The sequence below is a fragment of the Nomascus leucogenys genome, chromosome 20 (genome assembly GCF_006542625.1).
Source record: "Nomascus leucogenys isolate Asia chromosome 20, Asia_NLE_v1, whole genome shotgun sequence".
Taxonomy (NCBI): domain Eukaryota; kingdom Metazoa; phylum Chordata; class Mammalia; order Primates; family Hylobatidae; genus Nomascus; species Nomascus leucogenys.
Window position 1 is genome coordinate 75,262,695 of NC_044400.1, and position 17,288 is coordinate 75,279,982.

Genomic DNA, 17,288 nt, shown 5'->3' on the forward strand with positions numbered 1-17,288 from the left:
CGGCCAAGCACAGTGGCTCACACCTGTAATCCCAGCGCTTTGGGAGGCCGAGGGCAGATGGATCACCTTAGGTCAGGAGTTTGAGATGAGCCTGGCCAACATGCTGAAACCCCGTCTTTACTAAAAATACAAAAATTAGTCTGGCATGGTAGCAAGCATCTGTAGTCCCAGCTACTTGGGAGGCTGGGGCAGGAGAATGGTGTGAACCCAGGAGGCAGAGAGGTTGCAGTCAACCGAGATTGCGCCATTGCACTCCAGCATGGGCGACAGAGCGAGACTCCATCTCAAAAAAAAACAACCACAACAACAACAACAACAAAACCTAAGTTGGAAGAGGACTGGATAGGGAACAAAGAAAAACCTTTGAAAGCCCTCATGGTAAATAAATGGAAAACGAGAGGGAAGAAGGGAAAGGAATAGGGAGGCAAACGTATCCTAAAGGTCTCATCCCATTAGGTAGAGAGGAAGTGGGAGCAGCCAACATCTTGGAGTGGGACACAGTGTGGCTTGCTGAGGGAAATGTTCAATATTTTGTTTTCAAATAAGAATGAAGTAACAGGCAGCCGGGCACGGTGTCTCACACCTATAATCCCAGCACTTTGAGAGGCCAAGATGGGCAGAACATTTGAGGTCAGGAGTTCGAGACCATCCGGGCCAAGATGGTGAAACCCCGTCTCTACCAAAAACACAAAAAATTAGCCCAGTGTGGTGATGGGCACCTGTAGTCCCAGCTACTTAGGAGGCTGAGGCAGGAGAATCGCTTGAACCTGGGAGAACGACGTTGCAATGAGCCGAGATCGTGCCACTGCACTCCAGCCTGGGCAACAAAGTGAGACTCCAGCTCAAAAAAAAAGAATGAAGTAATATGCATCTGATTATGAGAGTGAGGGAAGAAAAAAATGGCCATGAATGGAATAAAAAATCACAATAAATTTTTCAAATGCTCAAAAAAGACAAACGTGGAAGAGGAAAAGGAAGAAATAGGAATGTAAAATATATCATCATAAACATCGAAAAGAAAAATGGAAACAAAAAAGTCAACTATATAAATTATTACTATAAATTAGAATGATCTAAATCCTCCCACTAAGTAGTAAGCAAGAATAGGAAGATTGAATTAAAAACAAAACCTGGTTACATGATCTTTACACAAATTGCACCTTTAACAAAGTAATAAAGGTTTAAAATAAAGTAGTGGACAAAGAGGAATCAGGCAATGCAAACAAAAAGAAAGTTGGAATGGCAACATTAGTATCAGACCATACAGGATTCAAAGTTAATGTAATAAGTAGGATAAAGAATCCTTCCTCTTTTATCACTACATATGATAAAAGACAGACTGTCCGGCATGGTGGCTTATGCCTGTAATCCCAGCACTTTGGGAGGCCGAGGTGGGCGGATCACGAGGTCAGGAGATCGAGACCATCCTGGCTAACACGGTGAAACCCTGTCTCTACTAAAAATACAAAAAATTAGCCGGGCGTGGTGGTGGGTGCCTGTAGTCCCAGCTACTTGGGAGTATGGGCACTGAAGCAGGAGAATGGCATGAATCCAGGAGGCAGAGCTTAAGGTGAGCCAAGATTACACCACTGGACTCCAGCCTGGGAGACAGAGCAAGACTCTGTCTCAAAAAAAAAAAAAAAAAGACAGACTGTATGAGGAAGCTATAACAGCCACACGTGTGCCCAAATAAAACAGGTTTGGCTTTATATATACACATGTATATATGTATAAATATATATACATGCATATATATATACACATACACATGTATAAGTTTATATACACGTATATATGTATATGTACGTGCATATATGTATATACGTGTATATATCCATATACATATATACATGTACACATACATATATACATGTATAAATATATACATGTATGTATGTATGTATATATACATACATGTATGTATATACGTATATATACATATATGTATATACGTATATATACATATATGTATATATGTATATATACATATATGTATATATGTATATACATACATGTATAAATATATACATATATACATGTATACATATATACACATATAAATATATATGTGTATATGTACATATACACATATATAAATATATGTGTGTGTATGTATATATACACATATATAAATATATGTGTGTGTATGTATATATACACATATATATATATGTATAAATATATTTTTTTTTTTGATGGAGTTTCGCTCTTGTCAGCCAGACTGGAGTGCAATGGCGCAAGCTCTGCCCACTGCAACTTCCGCCTTCCAGATTCAAGGGATTCTCCTGCCTCAGCCTCCCTGCTTTATATATTTAACTGTTGGTAATAAAAAAACAGAATGGAAAATTTCAGAACTAGATAGATCAAGTAGACAAAATATAAGACATAGAAGAATTGAATCATATAATCAATGAACTTGCTTTTTTATGTATGTAAAATCTTGCATACCTCAAAACAGAGTATACAATGTTGGATGTCCATGGAATATTGACAGAAATTATGCTCTAAAAGACTTCAGAACATAGAGTGGCAGAGGCCAGCTGCCCATTTCCTACCACTTATTAGTTGATGACCTTGGGCAATTACTTAACTTACCTTTGCCTCAGTTTCCCCATCTCTAAGATGTAATGACAGTAATAACACCTATCTCATAGGGGTGCTGAGGAGATTAAGTGAGTCATTACATGGAAGTCACCTGGAACAGTGTTCTTTACCTAGAAAGTTCTATAAGCGGGATGTTATTATCATCACTCAATCGCCAAGAAAATGTTGATGCATTAGAACCAATTAGAAAGTTTACCAGCTGCAGTACTTGAGAATAATCCAAAGACTACCTAGGGTACCCATTTAGTGATAGCAGAGGGAACCCCCTCCTCTTTGTTAGGCACCCAAGTCCCTCCTAGGAGTCTAGAATCTTGAACCCCCATCTTACAGGCGGAAAGTCCCACAGAGTTAGTCTACATTCTATCCCATGCAAGAATGCTTTCCAATGCATCATGACCAGCAGCCATCTGATCTCTACTTGGACAAGCCCAGGGCTGGGAGGCTCAACAACTCTCAAAGCGCACCCTTCCATCACCAGCTGGTACTTTTTTATTTTATTTTATTTTATTTGTTTTATTTTATTTTATTTTATTGAGATGGAGTCTCACTCTGTTGTCCAGGCTGGAGTGCGGTGGCATGATCTTGGCTCACTGCAAACTCTGCCTCCTGGGTTCAAGCAATTCTCCTGCCTCAGCCTCCCGAGTAGCTGGGATTACAGGCACCCCACATAGCGAGACCCCTGTCTCTACAAAAATCAATTTTAACAAAATGAGCCAGGCATGGTAGCACACAGCTGTAGTTCCAGCTATTCGGGAGGCTGAGGTGGGAGGAGCACTTGGGCCCCAGAGTTCGAGGCTGTAGTGAGCTATAATCACACCACTTCATTCCAGCCTGGGAGACATAGGAAGACCCTGTCCTTATTAAAAGATAAAAATGAAATAAATAAAGAAAGAAGACTGTGCAGGTGTTGCCTCCTCCCTGGACCTCTCAGCCTTCCTGCAGACCTGGGCTCCTCCCAGCCCCTGGTTGTAGCCCTGCTCAAGGGTGCTGTGCTGCTTACTCTGTCCCCACCTCCAAGCTCCTAGAAGTTGAGGGCTAAGTCTCACAGGTCATGCTCCCCAGCTTCCCAGTCAAGGCTCATTAGCTGTTTGTTTATTGCTGTTTCTCTACCTGAACATCAGCTCCACCTGAACAGAGCCTTTCATAGCTGAAACCCCAGCACCTAGAACAGAGACCAGCAAATGATTCATAACTTACTGTGTCCCACTACGCCCAGCTTTTTGTATTTTTAGTAGAGGCGGGGTTTCACCATTTTAGCCAGGCTGGTCTCAAACTCCTGACCTCAGGTGATCTGCCCACCTCAGCCTCCCAAAGTGCTGGGATTAGAGGTGTGAGCCACCACGCATGGCGTGGTGCTTACTTTAGAATGCTTTTCTTCATATTGAAGTGCTGTTGACTTCCCAGAACCATCATCCTCTTCCCTGGAGCTCTTATCATCATTCACTTATTCATCCACCCATCTAGTCATCCATCCATCTGTCCAATCATTCAATCATTCAATTATTCAGTAGATAAGAATTGGCATTTACTACATGTTAGGCACTGTGCCAGGAGCTCGGGATACAATGGTAAGCACATTCAGACAGGGTCTCTGCCTTTAGGGGCTCAGTCTGGCTACCCCAACAGTCACTGAATAATACAATCTCCTGCTTGATTAGTGCTAGAAAGCAAATGAAGAGTGCTATGACACCATACAACCTGCAGGCTGCCCCTGGTCTGAAACTATCGGGAGAGGCTTCCCAGAGGAAATGACTCTTACTTGCTGAAAGACAGAGAATAGCCTGGAGCTGACAGGTGCAAGGCAGCAGCACTTTCTACCCTGTGACCTCTGCATCCTTCTCTCTTCTGGACTGACCCTCGTTTTGCTCCTCCTGCCGCCACTCCTTCCAGGGGCCTGTGAAATGCTCAAGGAGGATGAGACCCTCCACACACAGTCTGATTTCCTTTCCAATGAAAGCCAAGCCTGCATCTGATTTTTTGGCAGCCACATTCGCTTGTTTGTTTTGAAATCGTGACACTATGTCTATATTTTCCATTGGACCAGAAATATCATCTAAGAAAACAAATATGTGAGAAAACACATGCAGTTAAGCAAGACCTTCATAGTGGCCCCAGAGTGGGTCTTGAGGATCACTGCTCTTTTTCCCGAGAGACTTGCCCTCTGCCTTTTGATCTAAGATTGTCACCAACACCAGGGCAGAGCTGAGTTCCTGGGTCAAACCTGTCTTTTCAGCTAGAATTCCAGAGGAAACCCCAGTCCCTGTTGGGGCTGAAGGTGCTTCCTTTTGGCATCAGGGCCTCCCGACACTAATAATTAGCTTCTTGCTTCTTTGAGGAACCCACAGGAATGGCCAGGGCTTTGCAAACTGCTTCTCTCAACATCCCCCAGCTTCTCCCAGAGAGGGGACTGGGATTCTTATCTTACTGATGAGGAAAGCAGAACTCAGAAAGGTGAAGGTGATAGAGCTGAGACCTCAAGCCAAGCCTTCCAGAGCCAACACCATTTCCATGATACACACACCTCACTTGAATTACATTATTATGGGGTAACTCACTGAATGTCTAAACAGCTACCACCTACTGAACACCTATCACGTGCTCTCTCTACCTTGCCCATTTATTCCCTCTCTATTTAGTGTCCCAAAGACACCTCAAATGTAGCATGTCCATAAGAGAAATGTAACATGTCATTGGTTTTGTGTCCCACCCTGCTCTTCCCTTTGGCTTCCCAATCTTGGGAAATGGTGCAACCATTCACCCATAGACTCAGGGGCCAATGCTTGGAGTCAACCTGAAAGGAGGCAGAGAGAGAGGAAGAACAAAAAACACGGATGGATGGATGGATGGATGGATGGATGATGAATAAGTGTGGATGGGTGGATGGATGGATGGATGGTGGATGAATAAGTGAATGATGATAGAAGCTCCAGGGAAGAGGATGATGGTTCTGGGAAGTTAACTGCACTTCAATATAAAGAAGAGCATTCCTTCGATAAGCACAGACTGAGTAGAAAAAAGAAGAAGAAGAGGAAGAAGAAGAAGGAGGAGGAGGAGGAGGAGGAGGGGAGAAGGAGAGGAGGAGGAGAAGGAGAAGGAGGAACATTCTAAATGCACCAGGCCGGGCATGGTGGCTCACGCCTGTAATCCCAGCACTTTGGGAGGCAAAGACAGGCGGATAACCTGAGCTCAGGAATTTGAGACCAACTGGGCCAACATGGTGAAACACTGTCTCTACTAAAAAATACAAAAATTAGCCGGGTGTTGTGGCATGTGCACCTGTAGTCCCAGCTACTCAGGAGGCTGAGGCAGGAGAATCACTTGAACCCAGGAAGTGAAGGTTGCAGTGACCCATGATCTAGCCACTGCACTCCAGCCTTGGCAACAGACTCAGATTCCATTTTAAAAAAAACAAAAACAAAAACAGCAGGGGAGAGAAGAAGAGAGGAAGGAAGAGAAAGAGAGGAGAGAGGGAAGAGGGATAGTGGAGAGAGAAGGCTAGAGGAAGGAAGAGAGGAAGGAAGGACGAAGGAGGAGAAGAGAGAAAGAAAATGAGGAAAAAAATAAGGAGAGGGAGGCCGGGCATGATGGCTCACACCTGTAATCCCATCACTTTGGGAGGCTGAGGCAGGCAGATCACGAGGTCAGGAGTTCAAGACCAGCCTGGCCAACACGATGAAACCCCGTCTCTACTAAAAATACAAAAAATAGCTGGGCATGGTTGCAGGCACCTATAATCCCAGCTACTTGGGAGGCTGAGGCAGGAGAATCGTTTGAACCCGGGAGGCGGAGGTTGCAGTGAGCCGAGATCGCACCATTGCACTCCAGCCTGGGCGACAGGGCAAGACTCCATCTCAAAAAAAAAAAAAAAAAAAAAGGAAGGAAAGGGAGAGAGGAGGGAAGGGGAGGGAATAGGGAGGGAGGGAGGAGGAAGAAAGGAAAGGAGAAGGAGGGAAGGAAGAAGGGAGAAAAAAGGATGGAGGAGAAAAAGAAGTGAAGAAGTGAGGAACAAAAAGCGGGGCTTTGACTGTAGGAAAACACAGGTAAAGGCTCATGTGTATAATACTTTTTAGCCTGCATAAGTCAATATCCTAAAATAACACTTTATGCCTTGTTTTAAATAGCACCAGATTCACTGTCATTCACAGAGTCACAAAACCATTAACTTCCCTAAAACAACCATTTTCAGAACAGGAATTTGGGCCACTCTGCAATGGTGTCAAATTTCCCCAAAAGCAAGATGATCTAGATCCAGTCCCTGAGCCTAAGAAGTCTAAAATCTCTTCTGGATGATAAGGCTAATATCCAACAGTCATAATACAAGGCAGAAACGAACAAGGACCAAAAGAGCTTTACAGAAGGATGGCCATGGTGGCCCATGGAAGTGAGGAGTAATTCCTGCCAGGCGTTTGTAAAGAAGGTGGCATCTGGCGAGGACCTTTGAAAGAAATGTGGAAAGGAGGCCTAGTGTGTGCTGGGCAGCCACCTCATCAGTCACTGGATCCTATCCAGTGTGGGATCTCCATTCTACAGATGCTGAAACTAGGGTTCAGTGTAAGGAAGGCAATCAAGTAACTTGCCCGAGGTCATGCATGCAAGGAACACGGAAGCCCCACTCTAATGGAGATTTAAATTCAGGTCTAATATGAGAATCCAAGTGGCAACGTGTGATGTGTCTGGACCACGTGGTGTGAAATGTACTCGGCCTCTCCTGGGAAGGTTACTCAGACAGAAGCTTTCTTCACAAGCATGTTCCCACGGCCTCCTGTCTTTCACCTGCATCATGTCTGTCTCCCATTCAAGACTGGCAGCCCCAGCCAGGCACCGTGGTTCATGCCTGTGATCCCAGCATTTTGGGAGGCCAAGGCAGGAGGATCCCTTGAGGCCAGGAGTTTGAGAACAGGAGACAACACAATGAGGCTCTATCTGTACAAAATATAACAAAACTTAGCCGGGCAAGGCCATGTGTGCCTATAGTTCCAGCTTTTCAGGAGGCTGAAGTGGGAGGATTGCTTGAGCCCAGGAGGAAGAGGCTGTAGTGAGCTGTGACTGTGCCACTGCACTCCAGCCTGGGAGATAGAGCAACACTGTCTCAAAAAAAAAAAAATGTGGCAGCCCCTTGAGGACGGAAAAGCTCCTATCTTGACAATTTCAGCCAATGCCTGTGAGTACCAGCAGGAGCCTCTACCCTTCTCTGCCCCGCTCTGCATCCACGCATTCATTACTTCATTCATCCCCCCTCATTTTCTCAACACCCACTTCGTGCCAGGCCCTGAGGTGGCTCTAGGACCGAGAGACAGGGATCACAGAGCTCCCCAGTGGAGTGGAGGGTACAGACATGTCGACAAGAACACTGGAGCCCAGTGCGGGCTGGGGGCGTGCGGTCAGACCTGCAAAGCGGGGAGGAGAAGGGGGTTGGAGAAGCTTCGCGGGGAGAATGGGGTGAGGCCTGAGCCCTGTCTCGGAAAGCAGAGGAGCAGGTGGGAGAGTGGAAAAGACATTCCTGGAGGAGGGAACCAAAGGTGCCGAAGAGATCCTGCGACAGCAGAGAAAGTCCGCGAGAATGACCCCAGCACAGGATGAGAACAAAGGAGGGGATCAAAGGAAACGGGCCCTCGGGGGGCGGGTGCTAGAAAGCTCTGAGTGTCAGGAGAGGGAGCTGTGGCCTCCATCATGGGGTCAGTAGGGCCACTGCATGGCTTTAAGCCAGGGAAGGACAGGAGAGGTTTCTGTAACTGTGGCTGTAATGATGGAAGCGTCTGGAGGCGGAGAGGAGGCTCCTGCGGCGACCCAGGCTTCAGAGAGAGAGAGAGAGGAAAGAAGGAAGGGCAGACAGGAAAGCTAGGAAAGATGCACAGAGAGACCAACGCAGAAAAGGCTGAAGGGAAGACGGCAGCGGTAGGAAGGGCGCAGAGTAGCCTCAGGATGCAGCCAGCGGGCGAGGAGGCCGAGACCCGCTCGCCCGGCGCCTGGACTCACCGCGCAGCCAGCCGGCGCCGGCGTGCGTGTCCTTGAGGCGGAAGAGGCGGCGGTGCGCGGAGCTGCGGCCCACGTACCACAGCATCCACAGCAGCTGCAGCAGCATGAGCGCCGTCAGGAAGCACAGCAGGTCGCTCTTGCTCACGCCCGCGGCGTGCACGGCCCAGGCCAGCAGCAGCAGCAGCCCCGCCACGAACACGATCAGCCCATACTGGCTGCTCAGCATCTCGGCCAGCTTCTGTGGAACGCTGGCGCGCACACCGCCCCGCCGGGGTGCCGGGGACTCCGGGGACCTCGGGGCCGAGGGCGAGGGAGGCGGGCAGGCCGCAAGCCCCGACGACCCCGCGACTGAGGCGCCCGCAGCTCCCCGGGGCGAGGCGGGCAACCCCAGGCCCTCGAGCATCTTCGAGACACCCGCGCCAAGTCTGGCCCCAGGGGTGGCTGCCGTCGGGCCCCGCCTGCGCTCCTGGCTCCTGTCCTTGACCCGACGCCTCTGCCAACCAGCACCCCCCTTTTCAACTCCCCTCCGATTCCTACCCCACGCCCCTGACAACCTGCCCCCTCTCCTGTCACCTCCCGACGCCCGCCCTCCCCTCTTCTGCCCCTTCGTCCTCCGTCAAGGTACCACCCTGTCCACTTACCCAGCGCCCCACCCCGCTGACCCGGGATTCTACGAGCTCCCTTGCCCACTGCCCCTCACTGGGCAACGCCCGGGGCAGCCATCTGCCCCCTCCGGGACCCCCGCGGACAGCTCCCCGCTCCTGATCCCTGGGACACTGGCCAGCCTTGCCGCGACACTAGCGCGTCCTCCCACACCTCCGCCCGCGCGCCCGGCCCCCGCCCGCCGTCTGCAGCCCTCACCCCTGCGCCGACGCCCGCCCACCCAGCCCCTGTCCGGGTGCCCCGGAAACGCTGGGTGACGAGAGATGCCTCCCGGGGTCCCGGGGTTGCGGGACTGGGGAGAGGGGGTCTCCCGGAGCCAGCCCGAGGTGGGGTGTGCACGGGGGGCGTGGCTGCTGCCAAGTGGGGCGCACGGGGCTCCACAGGGGCGTGCGATGCTCCGGGCCTTCCCCGAGGGTCTCCGTTGGGGAACCCAGAGGTCCAGGTGATCCTGCCTGGGTCCGTGTCCGAGCGTCCCACGGTCTGTCCTCGTCCCTGCGTATTTCTGTATTGTCTTCTCTGTGCCGGTCACTCTGTGTCTGGCCGTCTGTTTTCGGGTGTGTCTGGTTAGGGGTGGAGGAGCGCCCGTCACTGGCTCTCTGAATTGGGGGAGGGGCCGCCTTCTGTGGGTTTTTCTGTTTGTCCGTCTGGTGTGCCTGTGTGTCGGCTGCGAGATGCCCAGGCGCAGAATAAGACCTGAGACACTTTCTAAGAAAAGAGACCATCCTGCACCCTCCCCCAAAGGAGCGGCAGCCGTTCTGGACCCAGAGGAGCTGGAATGAGGGAGGCCCCGGGGTCTGCCCTGGGGCTACCGGCGCCCAAGCGTCTCCACCAGCCCCTTCCAAAGCCCCGGTGCCCGCCTGGCACCCGCCTGCTCCCGGAAGGGGACTGCGTGTGCCAGGGCGCCCCGCTCGGGTGCCCTTAAGTGGAGGTCTGGGAAGTTTCCGCAGAAGAGCGTTCTACGGGTCGGGCGTGGCTGACAGGAGGTGCTGGACCCCAGCCCCCCAGCCGCAGGTTGGAGAGGGGAGTTGGGAGTGAGCCTGGGGCGAGCCCCCATCCCACCATGCAGCAGCCCAGGGCTGGGCCCCGGAAGACACTCTCTCCCTCTTGGTTTAAGGCTTTTGCCGTCTTGAAATTCTTAATTTTTGAACAAGAGGGCCCACGTTTTTGTTTTGCGCTAAGTGCAGCAAATTGCAATAGCAGGTCCTGACTAGTAAAGGAAGGGTGGGGAGTCCTGGGCCAGCAGGAAGTCAACCTGGGGGACCTTGCCTTGCCGCCATCATTCTTCCAATTCATGCATTCATTCATTTGATCAACACGTATGTATGTGTTGACCTATGAATCATTTGCTGGTCTCTGTTCTAGGCTTTAGGGTTTCAGCTATGAAAGGCTCTGTTCAGGTGGAGCTGATGTTCAGGTAGAGAAACAGCAATAAACAAACAGCTAATGAGCCTTGACTGGGAAGCTGGGGAGCATGACCTGTGAGACTTAGCCCTCGACTTCTAGGAGCTTGGGAGTGGGGACAGAGTAAGCAGCACAGCACCATTGAGCCGGGCTACAACCAGGGGCTGGGAGGAGCCCAGGTCTGCAGGAAGGCTGAGAGGTCCAGGGAGGAGGCAACACCTGCACAGTCTTCTTTCTTTCTTTATTTCATTTTTATCTTTTAATAAGGACAGGGTCTCCCTATGTCTCCCAGGCTGGAATGAAGTGGTGTGATTATAGCTCACTACAGCCTCGAAATCTGGGGCTCAAGTGCTCCTCCCACCTCAGCCTCCCGAATAGCTGGAACTGCAGGTGTGTGCTACCATGCCTGGCTCATTTTTTTTAGATTGTTTTTTGTAGAGACGGGGGTCTCGCTATGTTGCTCAGGTTGATCTCAAACTCCTGGGCTAAAGCCATCCTCCTACCTCAGCCTCCCAAAGCACTGGGATTACAGGCTCCAGCTACCACATTCAGCCTCCTGCACATTCTTTAGGCTTAGGAGTGGATGGCCAGGCGGAAGGGAGCAGGGGGTCTGGAAAGGCAGTCCAGAGAGAGGATCCAGCAAACCTACTAGGGACCCTCCACCTTCTCCCTTCCTCTTCCTACCAACAGCCAGAGCAACCTGGGAGCCTGAGCTGAAGATGGAAGAGCCTGTCTGCATGTCTCCCCAGTGACTGGTGAGGCAGCTTTTCCTCCCGAAGCTGGACCTTACATGAGTGAGAAATAAACTTCCATTGTGCTAAGCCACCAAAGTCTGAAATGCTACAGCAGCTAGCAGTACCTTAACCCGTTGAGTACAAAGATAAATAACACTCAGTCACCATCTGAAAATCAAGTGGAATGCCTGTCTCTGGGCTACTTGCACTTTTTTTTCTTTGAGATGGAGTCTCACTCTGTTACCCAGGCTGGAGTGCAGTGGCACAATCATCTCAGCTCACTGCAACCTCTGCCTCCTGAGTTCAAGCGATTCTCCTGCCTCAGCCTCCCGAGTAGCTGGGCTTATAGGCGCCTGCCACCATGCCCGGCTAATTTCTGTATTTTTAGTAGAGATGGGGTTTCACCATGCTGGCTAGGCTGGTCTCAACTCCTGACCTCGTGATCCACCCCTTGGCCTCCCAAAGTGCTAGGATTACAGGCATGAGCCACCGCACCTGGCCTGCATTTTTTAAAGAAGCAATGAAATGAAAGTTTCTGGAGGCTAAAGTCAGCCCCCTTTATTGTAATCTCAAGACAATGTTAAAACTCACTGGGAGCCTGTAATCCCAGCACTTTGGGAGGTCAAGGCAGATCACTTGAGGTCAGGAGTTCGAGACTAGCCTGGCCAACATGGTGAAACCCCGTCTCTACTAAAAATACAAAAATTAGCCAGCCTGGTGGTGCGCACCTGTAATCCCAGCTACTTGGGAGGCTGAGGCAGGAGAATCTCTTGAACCCAGGAGGCAGAGGTTGCAGTGAGCCAAGATTGTGCCACCGGACTCCAGCCTGGATGACAGAGTGAGACTCCATCTCAATAAATAAACAAATAAAATAAAACTGAGAGATTTACCCACACTGTGTTCTGCCTTCCACTGGTGAGATTTTTTTCAAAAGTCTGAGCCACACGGGGCCCCCAATTTCTTACGACTGACCCCTGCTCCGTGATGGGCAGATACTAGGGGTCAGAGATGATGCTCTGGTGGCGCCCAGGCCTGCTGTTTTCACCACATTTGGTGCATCTTACCCCTGCCCACACTGTGTCCTGAGAACTGTGTGGCATGGCTCAATCAGTGGAAAGGCTGGAAACGTCCTGACCAGGCAGCTGCCTCCCAGTGATGATTCAGTACCACGCAGATGGACGGGGAGGCATGCTGCCCTCGGACACGGGCCCCCTTCCTTTTTTTCTTTTTTTTTTTAATACTTTTAAGTTCTAGGGTACATGTGCACAACGTGCAGGTTTGTTACATATGTATACATGTGCCATGTTGGTGTGCTGCATCCATTAACTCGTCATCTACATTAGGTATTTCTCTTTTTTTTATTTTTTATTTTTATTTTTTTTTGAGACCGAGTCTCGCTCTGTCGCCCAGGCTGGACTGCAGTGGCCAGATCTCGGCTCACTGCAAGCTCCGCCTCCCGGGTTCACGCCATTCTCCTGCCTCAGCCTCTCCGAGTAGCTGGGACTACAGGCGCCCACCACCACGCCCGGCTAATTTTTTGTATTTTTAATCGAGACGGGGTTTCACCGTGGTCTCGATCTCCTGACCTCGTGATCCGCCCGCCTCAGCCTCCCAAAGTGCTGGGATTACAAGCGTGAGCCACCGCACCCGGCCAGGTATTTCTCTTAATGCTATCCCTCCCCCCTCCCCTCACCCCATGAGAGGCCCCAGTGTGTGATGTTCCCCGCCCTGTGTCCATGTGTTCTCATTGTTCAATTCCCACCTATGAGTGAGAACATGCAGTGTTTGGTTTTCTGTCCTTGCGATAGTTTGCTCAGAATGATGGTTTCCAGTTTCATCCATGTCCCTGCAAAGGACATGAACTCATCCTTTTTATGGCTGCATAGTATTCCATGGTGTATATGTGCCATATTTTCTTAATCCAGTCTATCACTGATGGACATTTGGGTTGGTTCCAAGTCTTTGCTATTGTGAATAGTGCCGCCATATTCATACATGTGTATGTGTCTTTATAGTAGAAGGATTTATAGTCCTTTGGGTATATACTCAGTAATGGGATCGCTGGGTCAAACGGTATTTCTAGTTCTAGATCCTTGAGGAATCGCCACACGGTCTTCCACAATGGTTGAACTAGTTTACACTCCCACCAACAGCGTAAAAGCGTTCCTATTTCTCCACATCCTATCCAGCACCTGTTGTTTCCTTTTTAATGATCACATGAGCTCCCTTCCTCCAGTGAAGATGACGGGATTTCACAAGGCCAGAGGCCCACTGGCACACTCAACTACCGGAGATAATAGAAGGTCCCAAGGGGCAATTAGCACATTTTACCCCCAGTCACCTTTGGTGGTAGCTATGTGATCCCAGTATTTTTAAGAACAAAAGAGTTAGTGTATTCATTTCTTTTTTTTTTCTTTTTTTTTTTTTTTTTTTGAGACAGAGTCTTACTCTATCGCCCAGGCTGGAGTGCAGTGGTGTGATCTTGGCTCACTGCAACCTCTGCCTCCTGGGTTCCAGTGATTCTCCTGACTCAGTCTCCCGAGTAGCTGGGATTACAGACACACACCACCATGCCTGGCTAATTTTTTGTATTGTTAATAGAGATGGGGTTTCACCATGCCTGGCCAGGCTGGTCTCGAACTCCTGACCTCGTGATCCACCCACCTTGGCCTCCCAAAGTGCTGGGATTACAGGCATGAGCCACCGCGCACAGCCAAGTGGATGGGTGTAACAAAGTGCCACTAACTGGGTGGCTTCAAAACAATGAAAATTTATTCTCTCACAGTTTGGGAGGCCAGAAGTCCAAAATCTAGATGTCAGAAGAGCCAAGTTCCCTCTGAAGGCTCCAACGGGGGGTCCTCGCCAGCCTCTTCCAGTTTCTGCTGGTTGCTGGCAACCCTTAGCATTCCTTGGCTTGTGGCTGTATCACTCCAATCTTTGCCTCTGTTGTCACTTGACCATCTTTCCTTTGTATCTGTGTCTCTTTTCCTCTTCTTTTTTTTTTTTTTGAGACGGAGTCTCACTCTGTCGCCCAGGCTGGAGTGCAGTGGCGCAATCTCGGCTCACTGCAAGCTCCACCTCCTGGGTTCACGCCATTCTCCTGCCTCAGCCTTTCCAAGTAGCTGGGACTACAGGCGCCCGCCACCACGCCTGGCTAATTTTTTTTTGTATTTTTAGTACAGACGGGGTTTCACCGTGGTCTCGATCTCCTGACCTCGTGATCCGCCCGCCTCGGCCTCCCAAAGTGCTGGGATTACAAGCGTGAGCCACCGCACCCGGCCTCTTTTCCTCTTCTTATAAAGATACCAGTCATAATGGGTTAAGGGCCCAACCTACTCCAGTATGACTTCATTGTAATTTACATCTTAATTAAATCTACAAAGACTCCATTTCCAAATAGGGCCACAATCAGAGGTACCAGGGGTTAAGATTTCAACAGATCTTCTGGTGAGCAAAAATTAAATCTATAACACACAAATGATAGTCAAGATATGGAATTAACCTATGCATCCATCAATGGATGAATGGACAAAGAAAATGTGTGTATGTATACGCATTGTATACATACACAACAGAGTACTATTCAGCCTTAAAAAGAAAGAAATGGCCAGGCACAATGGCTCATGCTTGTAAATCCAACACTTTGGGAGGCCATGGTGGGTGGACCACTTGGGCCCAGGGGTTCAAGACCAGCTGGGCAATATGGCAAAACCTCAACTCCACAAAAAAAAAAAAAAAAAAAAAAAAAGGCTGAGCGCAGTGGCTCACGCCTGTAATCCCAGCACTTTGGGAGGCTGAGGCGGGTGGATCACCTGAGGTCGGGAATTTGAGACCAGCCTGACCAACATGGAGAAACCCCGTCTCTACTAAAAATGCCTGTAATCCCAACTACTCAGGAGACTGGGGCAGGATAATCACTTGAACCCAGGAGGCAGAGGTTGCGGGTGAGCCAAGATCATGCCATTGCACTCCAGCCTGGGCAACAAGAGTGAAACTCTGTCTCAAAAAAAAAAAAAAAAAAATTAGCCACACCCAGTGGTGTGCACCTGTAGTCCTAGCTACTTGGGAGGCTGAGGTAGGAGGATCATTTGAGCCTGGGCGGTCCAGGTTTCAGTGAGCTGAGATTGTGCCACTGCACTCCAGCCTCGGTGACAGAGCCAGACCCTGTCTCAAAAAAGAAAAAAAAAAGGAAATCCTGACATTTGCAACAGTATGGATATGAACCTGGAAGACACTATGTTAAGTGACATAAGCCAAGCACAGAAAGACAAATGCCACATGATCTCATTTATACGTAGATCTAAAAAAGCTGAGGTCATATAGGTAGAGAGCAGAATAGTGGCTACCAGGGGCTGGGCAGCAGGCGGAATTGGGGGGTTGGGAGATGTTGGTCAAAGGGTACAAAATTTCAGTTAAGTAAGAAGAGTAAGTTCAAGAGATCTATTGTACAGCATAGTAACTATAGTTAATAACAATTTATAGCATTTTAAAAATTGTGAAGAGTAGATTTTAAGAAATCTCACCACAAAAAATAAGTATGCAAAGTAATGCATATGTTAATGAACTCAATCTAGCCATTCCACATGTACCCTTGGACTTCAAAACTTGGAAAAAATGAATTGAAAATATAAACTTTATGTCTCAACATAAGCTCCACCAAGTTCAAGACACTTCTATAAGTCATGCTACAGCCATTTAGCCCATCCCTACGGAATTGAAGGTCCTGAGAATTTAACCATATCAATGCAGTCTTTTACACATTAACTGAAGATAAAAGGGTACCCTTTACAGATTAAGATTATGAAACAAAAAGAAGTTAGGAGGAGCCAAATCAGGACTGTAATGATTTCCTATCAAAATTCTCCCAAAATTGCCCTTGATGACAGGAATAACCAGAAGCATTGTCATGGTGGAGGAGGACTCTGCTGAAGTTTTCCCAAGAATTTTCTGCTAAAGCTTTGGCTTTCTCAAAACCCTCTCATAATAAGCAGATGTTACCATTCTTTGGTCCTCCTGAAAGTCAACAAGCAAAGTGCCTTGAGCCCCAAAATACTGTTGCTATGACTTGTGCTCTTGACTGGTCTGCTTTTGCTTTGACTGACCCACTTCCACTTCTTGGTAGCCATTGCTTTGATCGTGCTTTGTCTTCAGGATAGTACTACGAAATCCATGTTTCATATCCTGTTGCAACTTTTTGAACAAATGCTTCAGGATCTTGATCCCACTGTTTAAATTTCCACTGAAAGCTGTGCTGTTGTTTGCAACTGATCTGGGCCCAACAGTTTTGGCGCCCATCAAGTGGAAAGTTTGCTTTCAGTCAGAATTGTGTAACCTGAACCAATTGAGACGTCTATGACACTGTCTATTGTTTCTGCTACTGTTAACTGCTGTTAATCATCAGTCCTCTTTGATTAGGGCATAAACAAGATGAATTTTTTCCTCAAAGATTCGTGTGTAGGGTCTCTCACTGACGGCTTCCTCTTCAACATCATCTCATACCTTCTCAAAACAAGTTATTCATTTGTAAGCTATGGATTTCTTTGGGGCATTGTTCCCATAAACTTTTCATGAAGCATTAGTGATTTCACCATTTTTTTCACCCAAGCTTCACAATTAATTGATGTTTGTTCTTGCTTCGATTTTAGCAGAATTCATGTTGCACTGATGTGGTCTCTTTTCAAACTGATGTCTTATCCTTCTTAGTGTCTCAAACTAGATCCTGTTCAGACATGTTATGACAAGTTAAAGACTGTCTCAAAAAGTCTTTAAGTAATAGGACAATCTTCATACCATCCTAATTGGCCAGTTATTAGCTCTTGGGAAACTGGGTTTTAACTAATTGTTTTAAACACATGCCAGCCTTAGATTTCTATCCATGTTGTAAACATACTCTTCAAGAAAAAAAAAATA

At 48.4% G+C, this 17,288-nt stretch overlaps 1 protein-coding gene across 1 annotated transcript in view; it reads right to left on the reverse strand.

Moving 5' to 3' along the window:
* Window positions 1-9,007, reverse strand: part of OTOP1 (otopetrin 1) — a 38,895-nt gene extending 29,888 nt beyond the window's left edge. Inside the window, exon 1 of the mRNA XM_003258485.2 lies at window positions 8,581-9,007. Within this exon, the coding sequence (XP_003258533.1) occupies window positions 8,581-8,983 (403 nt within the window). The 5' untranslated portion in view covers window positions 8,984-9,007. The remainder of the gene's footprint in view (window positions 1-8,580) is intronic.
* Window positions 9,008-17,288: the final 8,281 nt, after the last annotated feature.